General features: G+C 37.3%; 1 protein-coding gene across 3 annotated transcripts in view; it reads right to left on the reverse strand.

The window, feature by feature from the left end:
• sema5a (sema domain, seven thrombospondin repeats (type 1 and type 1-like), transmembrane domain (TM) and short cytoplasmic domain, (semaphorin) 5A) overlaps nt 1-12,283 on the reverse strand; it is a 154,757-nt gene that overhangs the window by 100,015 nt on the left and 42,459 nt on the right. For all 3 annotated transcript variants that reach the window (XR_015863594.1, XR_015863595.1, XM_088401723.1), the window contains exon 2: nt 8,557-8,768. Coding sequence is in view for 1 of the 3 variants with exons in the window: in XM_088401723.1 (XP_088257849.1) it covers nt 8,557-8,704 (148 nt within the window). In the remaining 2 variants the exon portion in view is untranslated. The remainder of the gene's footprint in view (nt 1-8,556; nt 8,769-12,283) is intronic.

A 12,283-nucleotide genomic window follows, 5' to 3' on the forward strand; every position in this document is an offset into this window, starting at 1 on the left:
TACACGGTGATAGCAGTCTTACGTTAGCCCTCTGTATATTGTGGATAAAATGCTTACATTGCTGTGGTTATGTGTTCTGTCTTTCCGGAATCATGATAATGTAAGAAATGTATTTCTGTAATGTGTTTAGGCTCGCAGTTAAATCATAAAACGTCAGTAAACAAAACAAAAAAATTAAAAAGTGACTGGTTGCGGCTAACAGTATACCAGACTCCTGGCAGAGGGCGCTTGTGAGCCCAAAATTTTCAACCACCACCACAACAATCATCATCTATGTTCTTTTTATATTGCATTAACCACATTCTCTTGAGCGAAAATGGAGGATTACGTTCACAAGCTGAGAAACTTTGCAAATCTGGACTTTCAATCAAAACGACAGGGAATAAATAAAGGAAGATTAAACGAATGCTTAGTTCTATCGTCTGCGGTTATTAGCCTAGCATTATTGTTTGAAATTTGATACTGTGCCGTGCTGTAAATTACACTTAATGGGATTATCTACTTAGCCCATTTATTCTGCTAGCTGTGAGAGCCTATTCCGCAGAGCTGAGACATCATCGTTGGAGTCATACACATTGCGTGCATGTGGCTAATCTATCTTTAATAGCGGCTCGAGTGACAACTTAGAACCATATGAAAACACAGTCAGAGCTGGACAAAATCGTCGTTACATTGGCTTGTAATTGACAGGTTGCCACCTATTGGCGAGCGCTCCTGTTTTTTTTGGAGGGGGTGGGGGGGGGCATGTGCTTTATCACACTGCGTTAAAAAAAAAAAAATGGCCATCGGGGCTTCATCGTGAAGATCCGCCGAAAGTGAGGAAGCATTTGTGGTAAGGTGGGCATCCTTCAATGAGGGGCCGAAGTACCCAGCTCTGGTCAACGCATTGTTTTAGATTTTACTTCAAAATACCGTAATTCCCCAAATATAATATGCACTTTTTTCCCCCCAAAAAATGAAGGCCAAAAATATGGGTGTGACCTATAAATGGTAACTTCAAAAATTATTCAACAACATTCGAGGAAGATTGACGCACAGATGTGTATTTTTTTATTGGCCGTATTCTTATAATAATTACTGCAACGGGATGAGCAAGACGGCAGTTGGCTGTTAGCAGCAAGTGCCTGTTGCTACTAACAGCAGCTCGTCTTAGCCGAGGCTGTTACGGCATTATTTTCTGATAAAAGCGAGCAGACCGAACCATCGTCCGAGTCCATTCCATCTGACTCAATAAAGATTGTCAAGATATAGAGCTGTGTGCACTGGTTAGAGCACACAGGAAGGTATTAGATTTGACTCTACACTAGCATGAAATGCATTCACTTTGCGTGAATGAAACTGGCCCATTTACATGCATTATTCTGAGTTTTTGCTTACTCAAAACACTGTTGATATGAATGTGTCCAATGCATCACCACACTGTACAGAAGCATAACATTAGCAAGTGCGGTGGATGCCTGTCAATTCGGCATTCCTGGAACTGACCCCACTTGCTGAAGATTACCCAGGTTTTGTTACTCAGTGAGTTGCTGTGGGTCTAATAAAGAACAAAGGTAAGTTTCTGTTTAAAAAAAAAAAACAAAAAAACAAAGACAAAAACAAACCAAACTAAAGAGATGATTTTTGACCCTGAACTGTGTGTATGTGTGTGTACATGAACCAGTGGTTCTGGAGGGCACACCTATCGAGCAGGTAACTTCATATAAGTACCTCTGAGTCCAAATAGACAACATGCTAAAATGGAATGTCCAAGTGGACTACTGAAGCTTGCTCAAAGGTTGCACTTTCTCCATAGGCTTAGATTCTTTGGGGTAAGCATGGGAGCTATGGCCACCTTTTACGATGCTGTGCTAGGTAGCATCATAGGAGCTTGGTTTGGTACTTCGTCTGTCCAGCTCAAAACGAAAATAATAAAAAAGGTGAAAATAGCCCTGAAAGTTATTGGGAGTAGGCTAAAGAATTTCCATCATTACAGAGGATATTTAAGAAAAATGTGCTCAGTCTGTCAAAAAAAAAAAAAAAAAATCCTGGCTGATCCTTAACATATTTTATATTCTGAATATGTGATTTTTACCCTCAGGTAGATGCTTCAGAATGTGTTGTTGCAAAGCAACCATTTTAAATGATCTTTTCTCCCTGCTTCGATTGTTTTACTGAACAAAAGTCAAAAGGATAGAGCCCTAGCAGGATCAAGTTAAAAAAACAGACTCTGTGCTCCTGTATATTTTATTCTTCTTTTGTATCTTCTGTATTTTGTTTTGGTTTTAAGGCAAGACTGACTTTATCGCAGGAATCGCTACGTACATGCCAGAGTGTCTGATACCCTGTACTGATTGTACCACGCTGCTTCGCTGATGTGTTTTTTATATATCTTATCTCCTTATCTCATCTCATCTTAAATCAAGGCCAATCGCTTCATTGTCAGTTGATCATAATCGGGAGAAAACAATCGATTTTCTTTAAAAAAAAATATTAAAACAAATACATTTAACAAAATACTGCAATTTTTTGCTCGACCACACACTGCTGAAGTATGGTATCTTGGTATCCTCAAAAAGATCCTTAAAATGAGGTGAATCGCGCTGAAATGCAAAAAAAAAAATTGTGATTGAGACATACCTAGAAAAAATGCTTTTAAGAGTTTTAGCCGTTAGTATTAATAAAAAGGTGGTTGGCCATATCTTCTTCACACTTGGGCTTTATCAGTAAGGGTTACAATGCTGATGCATGAACAGAACTTCATAAATTGAGAATCATCTTGTAATGAGGACAACGTTCTGTCTTGATGTATCAGCCATAATGAAATGAATAGGAGGTCTTATCCCATGGTGATTACTTTCTGGAGTGAAATTCATATTGAGGTGGAAGCAGATGGATTTGTACCTATGAACAGATCGGTGCCAGCTAATTTCCAAATATTGCAAATGCATTTAATGGGGTACTGGCTGCTGTGTTCCAGTGCAAACGCTTAAAGATGGCATTAATCTTCTTATCTCGAGTCACAAAATCGACTGAACCCAAACTATCAGATAGATCCCTATAATCACTACGTGCTGGCACTCTAGCATCAGAAGCACATCCACAGGGATCAGGCTTGTTGTGCTTTGGTGCTCTACGTTGGAATATTTTATAAAGTTTCAACAGGCAGCCTATGAGGAGCCTTGGCACCCTGGCACTGCAGTCTTAAAACAAGGATACATAATAGGTTTAACCTGAAGGTTCTCATCATCCGTGCCTGTATGTGTGTTTGTGTGACTGCATATTTTGTTATGACTCAGGGACTTTCTTTTCAAAGGCTATAATTTGTTTTGAAAAAGCTTTGTATGCTTTACAACTTGGAAGCGTGAGATGTGTTTGAACTGCTCAAACGCTATCATCATGCCATGACACAAGCGGTACTCGGTGAGGCAAAGATCAATTGACATTTTCATTGGACACAAATAAGGTGCTTTCATAATGTCGTTAACAATGGTGAGAATAAACAAAAAAAAAGGCTGAGTGGATTTTTAGTGACAGCAAACCATGTTGTAAAGTTTCAGTATAAATAGTGATCCATAGACGTAAGGACAAATAATTCAACAGGCCTACCATGCAATTAAATACAAATCACATTGTATAATTTTCTGGAGATCTTATATGTCCCTTGATAACCACATCCTACAGTCCTTTTTCCTCACACTGCAATTTGTAGATTATGCTAGACTGGAGAGAAGAAGCCACTAAAATTCCCAAAATACCAGATTGATGTATTCCAGACTTCTATACAATGGCACTTTCTCGCTTTAATTATATTTTACAGGCTCATATGTATCCGTCTCAGACACAATGGTTTAGCTCTTCTCTTACATTTCTGGTATTGGCATGGTCACCATATGCCATTCGAGTCAACATCTTATACATGATCTGGTCAGGCCTAAAATAAAAACTGTAAGAAGGCTGAGCAGCTTTATATGCTGTTATTAGTAGTGATTTGGGTCTCAAATGTCAGCTAGAGCTATCTAAAGGGGTTCTTTTAAAGCGATGGACAGTTTGAATCATCCTAATTCCCCAAATATAAGATGCACCTGTATATAAGATGCACTCTTACATTTGGGTTCCAATTCTGGTATTTACCATGTATAAGATGCACTAACACTTAGGCAATAATGTAAAAACCATAGCAAAACAGAAAAAAATCTCCTCTTTTGTAAACTTTATATTTTCTTGTGTTCATATCTGTAAGTCCTTTATTTGTTGTGCGTTAAGTGTGTTTCAGATTTCCCACACTGAGCGGTCAGTGAATGCTTCGCCACCGTACTGTTGACTGCGCTCGAAGCTGTTGTTTATTCTTTTCCTTGCGACACGGTTCGAGTTCATTTTACCATAAATACCTGAGGTTGAGGGTTAGGGTTAGACTTGAATGGTGGTTCAGTCTGCTCACTTGTTTTATTGAAAATACTGCCGTAGCAACTTCAGCTAGCAGGAGCTGCTGTTAGCTGCTACAGGCACTTGATGCTAACAGCCAACTGAGGTCTCCTTTCTCTAGCTCATTCATTACGGTAATTATTTTAAGTAAGAATACGGGCGATATAAAAAGGCACATCTGTACGTCAAAACCCAGCTTATGTGTCCGACAGATCGATCTTACTTGAATGGTGACAAAAAAAGGAAAATTATTAAGTTACCATTTATAGGACGCCCTTTTGGTTCATTTGGCCTTTCTTGGGGAAAAAAAGTGTGTCTTATATTTGGGGAATTACGGTACTTTCAAATTTACCAAAGATACCTGTAAGAAAAAGGGAACTGTAGTTATTCCATTGATTTACCTGACTGTGTACCTACTTGTAAATACCTCTGTCATTCTGATAGAAAACAGTGCCACTAAAAACCATTCACGGCAGAGCTTGTTTACAAGACAGAATATCCTGAACTGTGTTTCTAGGAAGCAAAGCTACATGGAGCATTAATCTGAAAGTGAAAGATTGATTTGAGAAATAAACAGTGCAGAAAAAAAGCTGAAATGGCAGCTGGTGGGTTGCTGATTTATTGTCCCAGTTGAAAAACGAGTATCCATGCGTGTTTGAAGAAAATGGGGTGAAATTTGTACTCTGCCAAACTTGAACCAAAGTTACCACTATATCTAATATTTTCTCTCTGTTGAGACATGGAAAATTGGAAAATTTACCTTAGTCTCACTCAAAGATGTATTTTTATGTTTTTTATGAAAAAGATGTTAAAGCCCAGGTGCTCATTTAGATATAGATATTTTTTATAGCTTGTTTTTTTTTTGAGTGCTTGTCAAAAGGAGGTCATAGATATAGCTGGTACTTACTTTTGTAATTAAGTATTAACTTTATCCACTACTTTTGTACTTAAGAACTAAAGATTAATTTAGGTACAAAAGAACTAAAGTAATTATTTACTTGACATCAAGTTAGTTTACATGAAGAGTTTGGCCAAAAAAGTGCCTAAAAAACTTGAATTAGTTTGTCAGTTTAGAGGAGGATTCTAAATTTAGAATTTACTGAATGAAATACTAAATATATCAAAATGTATGTCTACGGTTTAATCAATACTCTATTAAAAACCATTTATGGTTCGAAATGATTTGATTGGCTACGATTCACATCACGATCTACTGCTGTCTGCTTTGCAAAATAAAGACAGATGGGGACAAAGTGTCTTTTTTTACATTTAAGTTTAGAATGATAATGAAACTGCTTTTTTTCACAAAAACAGTGTATTTTGAAGGTGGCCTTTGCAGCATACCGTTGGCGATGCCGTTGTTCCTCGGCATTGCACATTTGCCGTAAGCAGAAGCCGACAGGAAGTGGATTAGATGTATTTCTCTTTTTTGTTGTTTATGAAATGGATTTTGGGATATGCCATATAGATTTTAAATCCTAGTAAATGAGAATCTTGATTCTTTTTTGAATTGATTTTTTTGCACGTCTAATAATATGGACTGCCCTAAAAATAAAGGTACAGAGACCAAATCCTATATAATCCCTTTGTCGGTGACGGCTTGACGAAAACTTATGAAACAAACAAAAAAAGGTAAAAACCAATATACACATGATAGAAAATGTTAGCCTCTGCCTGACAATGTCAATCAATCACCATCACTTTCAACCAAAGCAATACAAATATTCATGCACTATAATTGAAGAAAGCTAATTAACTGTCCTTTTTGCAGAATATGCATTGTGTTGTGCAGCCACTCATCAAAGGAGCATCCTTGCATGCATGCAGATGTCTGCACACATTACTTCACCTTCCAGTCAATTTCTCCCCGGACTAAATGCAATGTGATTATCTGACTGGGAAGCTTACGGGACCAAAAACAGCTCAATGCCACTCCATGCTCTGCAGACAGAGCTGCATTGATTGTAATGGATATGCTCAAGTTCAGTTGTTTGTAGTAATGAAAGATGAAGGGTAAAGGACAGTGAAATTGGATGCAGACTTACCGCGTTACAAAAGTTGCACAGCCAAGTAATAAACAGAGAAGTATAAAAGCATTTCATGTAAAAGGAGATACTCTATGAGCGAGGGATTTAAAAGGGAATAAACTAACCAAAGATGTCTGACTGGCAATTAACTGCTTGGAGACAAGCATTCACAACACCATTGTTGTGAATAAAAAAAGAAAACTGGATGAAAGCAGAGTGACAAACAATTCATATTATTAGGCTCGTGTCCACAAAACACAGGCTGTTCCAAAATTGAATCGAACTAAAATTACCTTGAATTTAACGAGAAACAGAAAAAAAGAAGAAGAATGCTATACAATAAAATATAATGGTAGATTATTATTTTACTGTTTGTAAAAAGTATGGCAAATCCATAAAATAATTGGACACCTGTCCTTAATATGTCCTACCTTTTGTTCTTACCAACTGTTGAATCCAAATGACGATATTAATTAAGAGTTTGACATAAATCACACGATTGTAGAGATTATATTCTTTATATATCTATATATACTCCATTTGTCAAAGGAAAATAAATAAATCTGCATCCAATGAGACTTTCTCTGCAGACAATGGGGAATCTCAGAAAGCCATAAAAGATTACCGTTTACATTCATAGTAAAACACATAGTTCTGCAGATCAACAATTATCATGGGAGGTGGCTTTAACATAACTTTTGATTTAAAAATAGACAGCAATAAATAAATAAATAAATAAATAGAACAGCAACCCCAGTCTCCGGTAATATTAGACTACACGCTTTACACACAATTATTTGTCAATATTTTGACCACATCGTAATATTCATGCTTAATATTCATGCTAAGTGACTCTGAAAAGTAAAACTTTGTAAAAAGTCTTTCAGATCAATGTAGCACTCTTGAATTTGAAAATGCAATGTTTCATTGCAAATAGTCATCAGGTCCCAAGAAACTGTCTCTAGCAATATTAGAAGAATGTACAGTACATGTAAGATTTGAAAAGTTCGCATTTCTGGACAGTTACAAATCATATTGAAAGTAAATACAGTGGACCCCTGGTTTATGACGTCCCTGTCTTACTTTTTTTTTCACGTTACGAAGTGGAAGACTAAGTTTTGCGTCCCCTCTTTAGGGCATTTTTTTTCCCCGCTTTACGGCATCAACAATTGTCATGGCCTTAGGAGTTGGCTGTGTTTATGTTGTGTCACCTCCATCTTCATGCGTTTTTAGGTCATTGTTCTTATTTTCTGCCTGCCTGCACTACAACACGCCACTAAAATGCTGGTCTGCTAGTGGTCAGCGTCATGATGCCACTAAGATGGTTGTCACTAAGATGCCGACATGCTAAAGACTTGATCCTAGTGTGAGTGCTTACAAATTTGTATTTATTCCGAATTTTCGTGCTTAGTTCAAATTTTAACTGGTTAACCATTGGTCCCAAGATTGCTGGTGATGTAAAAGGGGGAAGTAAGATGATTAGTTTGGAAACGAAGCTGGAGATAATCAAGAAATACGAAGAAGGCTTGGCTAGGCTACCCTCGCTAAGGAATCTAGCCATAACAAGCTTGTCACTCACTCGAAGGTAAATAAATGCTTTATATAATTTTTTTATTTCTGATGTTATTTATTTGTAGGCATGTACATATATATATATAGTGCTTACTATCCCATTTTGTTACCAATTTTTAATATGTATATAAAATGTTGATGTTTTTACCTTTTTTATATGCATTAGCTAATTACCATGGGTTTCTATTGCCCGCCATACGACGATTTCGACTGACGATCCCAACTTCGGAATGGATTGATTTTGTATGGTAGGGGTCCACTGTAGAATATTTTTTCTTTGGTACAGCAGTCTTCCTCAAAATAGATGATTTTCTTTCAAATAACTCATTTGGCCAAAATATTCTTTCGATAGAAAAAAAAAAACCTACAAATACGATACCTCCTCCAAACTTTTGGTTTAATAGGTTTTCTTGACAGATCTAAATATTTGACTCTTTAGTTAGGAAAAAAATGGAAAGATTATGGGGGTATATTTTCATCCCTACTTTTGGAATCTTTGAAGTTTATAATAATAGGCAAAATGATATACACGTCTTTCCGTGTGTGTTCATACCAGAGTGGGGGATGATGGGGTGCTCCGTCTTGTGACACGGTGACTCGGGGAGCAGCACCGGCCCTCTTCTCCCGGCCACGCCTCCAAGCCGCAGCAGCAGCATGCACTGCAGCAGCAGCAGTGCATGCTGGCTAACAGGGTGTCCCATGGGGGCCCGGGCTCTGCTCACTTGTCCTCAGGCCTCGGGGGCCAAGAGCATCGGAGAGACACACCTAGAAACCAAAAAAGAAGATGACATATTTGGGTTAGAAAGCGGTTACTTTCATATTTAATCAGATCAGACTGCTGAAAAACTTCCTACTGTAGTAACATATAAGCCAATCTATCACCTCAGATTCAGTTTGGGAGATAAAAAGAAGCAAAAATGTATCCTTTAACAAAAAAGAAAGGAGGTGCAAAGACGAGACCAAGACAGGTGAGGTTCTACTGAGCAACAGACGTTTGTGATCCTTGACTTCTATAAATCACACACTGTTTGCATTACGTCAAGCACCACATGTATTGAGTGTTTTCCAAGAAGTTAAAGTGCATGTGCCTGTCTTATCTCTGACATACTTTAACTTATCTGATACAGGACAATCATTAATGTATGTTTCTTTTGTTTTGTCCATTTCCTTATGAGCAAATACAATTTTTACACAACATTAATGTTTGGTTCTACAAATATTAATTGAATCATTCGTTATTGTGTTTGGACCGTAGAATAGTGATGCCTTATTTGTTGCACCGGGTGGTTGGGATTAACAATACATTGAAAATTTATTCCAAACCGAAATAACTGCTTAAAATATGCATTGGAATCATGGAAATAATAGATAACCTATTCCAAGTTAACCTAACCTTTTTTTTTATTATTGATCAATTTGACATGTATTTGGTCACAAAGGTTTTCCAGATGAATACGAAACTGAATCTAACATAGAACTCATTCATTGATACGTAACAAAGACTACATTTTTGGCAAAATTTCATAGAGAAACAGAAATCTTAACAAAAAAAAAATCACACACACAACCACGAAATCCAATAAGAAGGAGGAATCAAACTCAGAAAATGGAATGGACAGGTCTAAGTGAGAAGAGAAGCAATCAGAGGTTGATTTATTGAGTGGCAACCAAAGCACAAGTTAGTCACCCACTGCAATCACGCACCTAGGAAGATGGACTCGACCATTATAACAAATATGATGCTCAAAGTGCTAAGCTGTCCAAGGCTGGAAGAAAATGGAGGAGGAATTTGTAGGCCCACTTCAAATTTAATGATGAAGAAAAAAAGAGTTAGTGCATTGAAAATGAAACATTCATTCATGGGAAAAACACATATTTGAAGAGGTATCTACAGAATTTGCATCTCAAAAATGTTTACACTATATATATTGCAATTACTAATGTTTTCTTGGCACTAAATAGTTAAATGGAAAAGGATTGTGTGCGTAATGTTAATCAACATACATACATACAACATGAGTATTTAGCATGAATATTTATCTCACTGTCATGCTGCAATGTGGTTTTGTTATTAGCAGGGATGCACATAACTAGTTCGCAGGTATGCATCTGCAACAGAAATCCCTTCGCACATAAATGTACCCTACCTAACATTCATCCATGACAACAACCAAGCCTGAGCTGAACATTTTTTTTTCCTGAAAAGAGGCTCCGAAATGTGCCGTGGCTTGAAGCACACATAAATGTGGTGCAAGATTTACAGCTCATGTTGTCAGCTAGCGGAAAAAGTTGGTGTGTTTGATACAGGATTCTAAAATTTTCAGACATCCTTTATTTGACAAGTACGAAAAGAGCACGCAATTGTACTTTTGACTAAAAAAGCAAGCCAATCGAGAAGCAATAGCTAACTAATCACCCTCTTGCTTGGTGGCGAGACAAACTGCAGAAACAACACAAACTATATGTAATTGTTCACTCCTTAAGGCTAAGTCTGCGTTTACATGTCTTTATATTCTGAGTATATTTGTTTGTTTACTGAAGCGGCTTGGACTGGCTGCTTTGGCTGTGTATCATTCTCCTGAAGGTGACCATTTACGTTGTCACTTTACAGTTGACAGGGAATTTACCTCTGACGTCCTTGGACGAATTAAGCTGGGTCCCGAACGAACCGTGCAAACCATAACTGATGGACTTGTGAAACTTTTCGAGGACGCAGGCTGGCTGTGTGCACACACAGACTAATATGGGAGCGACATTGAGACGGACTGTTTTAATGAAAGAAAAGGTGCGTACCAAATACTGTTATTTGCAGTCCTGGCTATTTGCATTGTAGCAAGGACTGTTGGCTGCACTTGATTTAGATTAATGTTGAAACATGTTTATGTTCATTGCGTATTTGTAAGACTAATCTTGGGCAATTATACACTTTTTTTCAGGGCTTAATTGAATTGTTACATCCCTTCTAGGTGGCAGTTAGTGGTAGCAATTTTGCGCTTGGTTGCTCCGAGTGACACACTGTTCAATGTCTCATAGTGTTCCACAGGGTTCAATTCTGGGGCCTTTGCTGTTTTCATTGTATCTGCTGCCTTTGGGTTCCTTATAAGAAAACATGATATTTCCTTCCACTGTTACGTGGATGCCTGTCAGTTCTGTCCCATACATTTCTAAACCTGACAAAACGTCTACATTCAACTTATTTCAATACCTCAAAGCGAAGGACCTTCAAATAAAGCAGTGCTTCTCAATTATATTTTGCCAAGCCCCAACATTTCACGCCCCCCCAATATGCTGACTATAAATAAGAATATTATCCATAAAAATTGTATCAGTATACCTGTATCTTTTTTAGCATTACAAAAAAGCAATATAAATAAACTTTCAACAACTGTTTTTACAGCGTTTCTACGGCAGCTTAGTCTAAGACTGAAAAAAGAACTCGTGCATCAAAGTGCCCGAAACATAAAAAAATAATAATAATAAATACTTTTTTTTTACTGCAATTACACTTCACATGACAAGAACAAAGCCTTTTTCCTGGCATCCCCCTGGCATCAACTTGTGCCCTCCCCCCAAGGGGGCCAGCCCTACTATTTAAGAAGCATTGAACTAAAGGGAGGTGACAGTTAAATACCTGCGGTGAGAATGAACTGAAAAGAGAATGAGAATAAACTGTCTTTAGAATAAAGGCTATTTTTATATAAAGAACAAATACCAAATTTATGTTAATTGAAATTCAATCTTTTTGTAATTAAAATAAATTATGGTAAGTCTTGATTTTAATTAAAAATGAATTTATAAATGTTCCTGTTATTAAACTTAAAAAAAGGCAAAAGATAGGGTTATTTCATTTTAAGCAGTGTTGCCCATAACTGTTGAATGTAACTATTTAAGTAACTTGTAGTTAACGAATAAAGTAACTAAAACTCCTATCTCACTGAGGGGTAAACGGTGGCGAGTCTCTTCAGGGTGCATGCAAGGTCAACACTGTTATTTTAGATAACCGCGACGCTACTGGGGTTTCTTAGTTTTAAAGAATGCTGAGACATCCCCTTGAAATCATAATCTGCAATCCCACTAATGCAGTGCACCTGACACTCATCTTAAAAACATTTACCTTTGTGAATGAAGATTTATGATAGGTTTCTTGCAGTGGAATTCCTAAAGAGGATATGTGCCAAAAGGCGTGGCGAGTGAAGAGTCTGAAGACTTATAGAAAACTGAACTGTCCAATACGTTTTCATTTGTAACTAATCCCTCAATTGCTGCAAGTCATTAAGACA

Source organism: Hippichthys cyanospilos, chromosome 19 (assembly GCF_059441005.1).
Source record: "Hippichthys cyanospilos isolate Australia breed blue-spotted pipefish chromosome 19, RoL_Hcya_1.0, whole genome shotgun sequence".
NCBI lineage: Eukaryota > Metazoa > Chordata > Actinopteri > Syngnathiformes > Syngnathidae > Hippichthys > Hippichthys cyanospilos.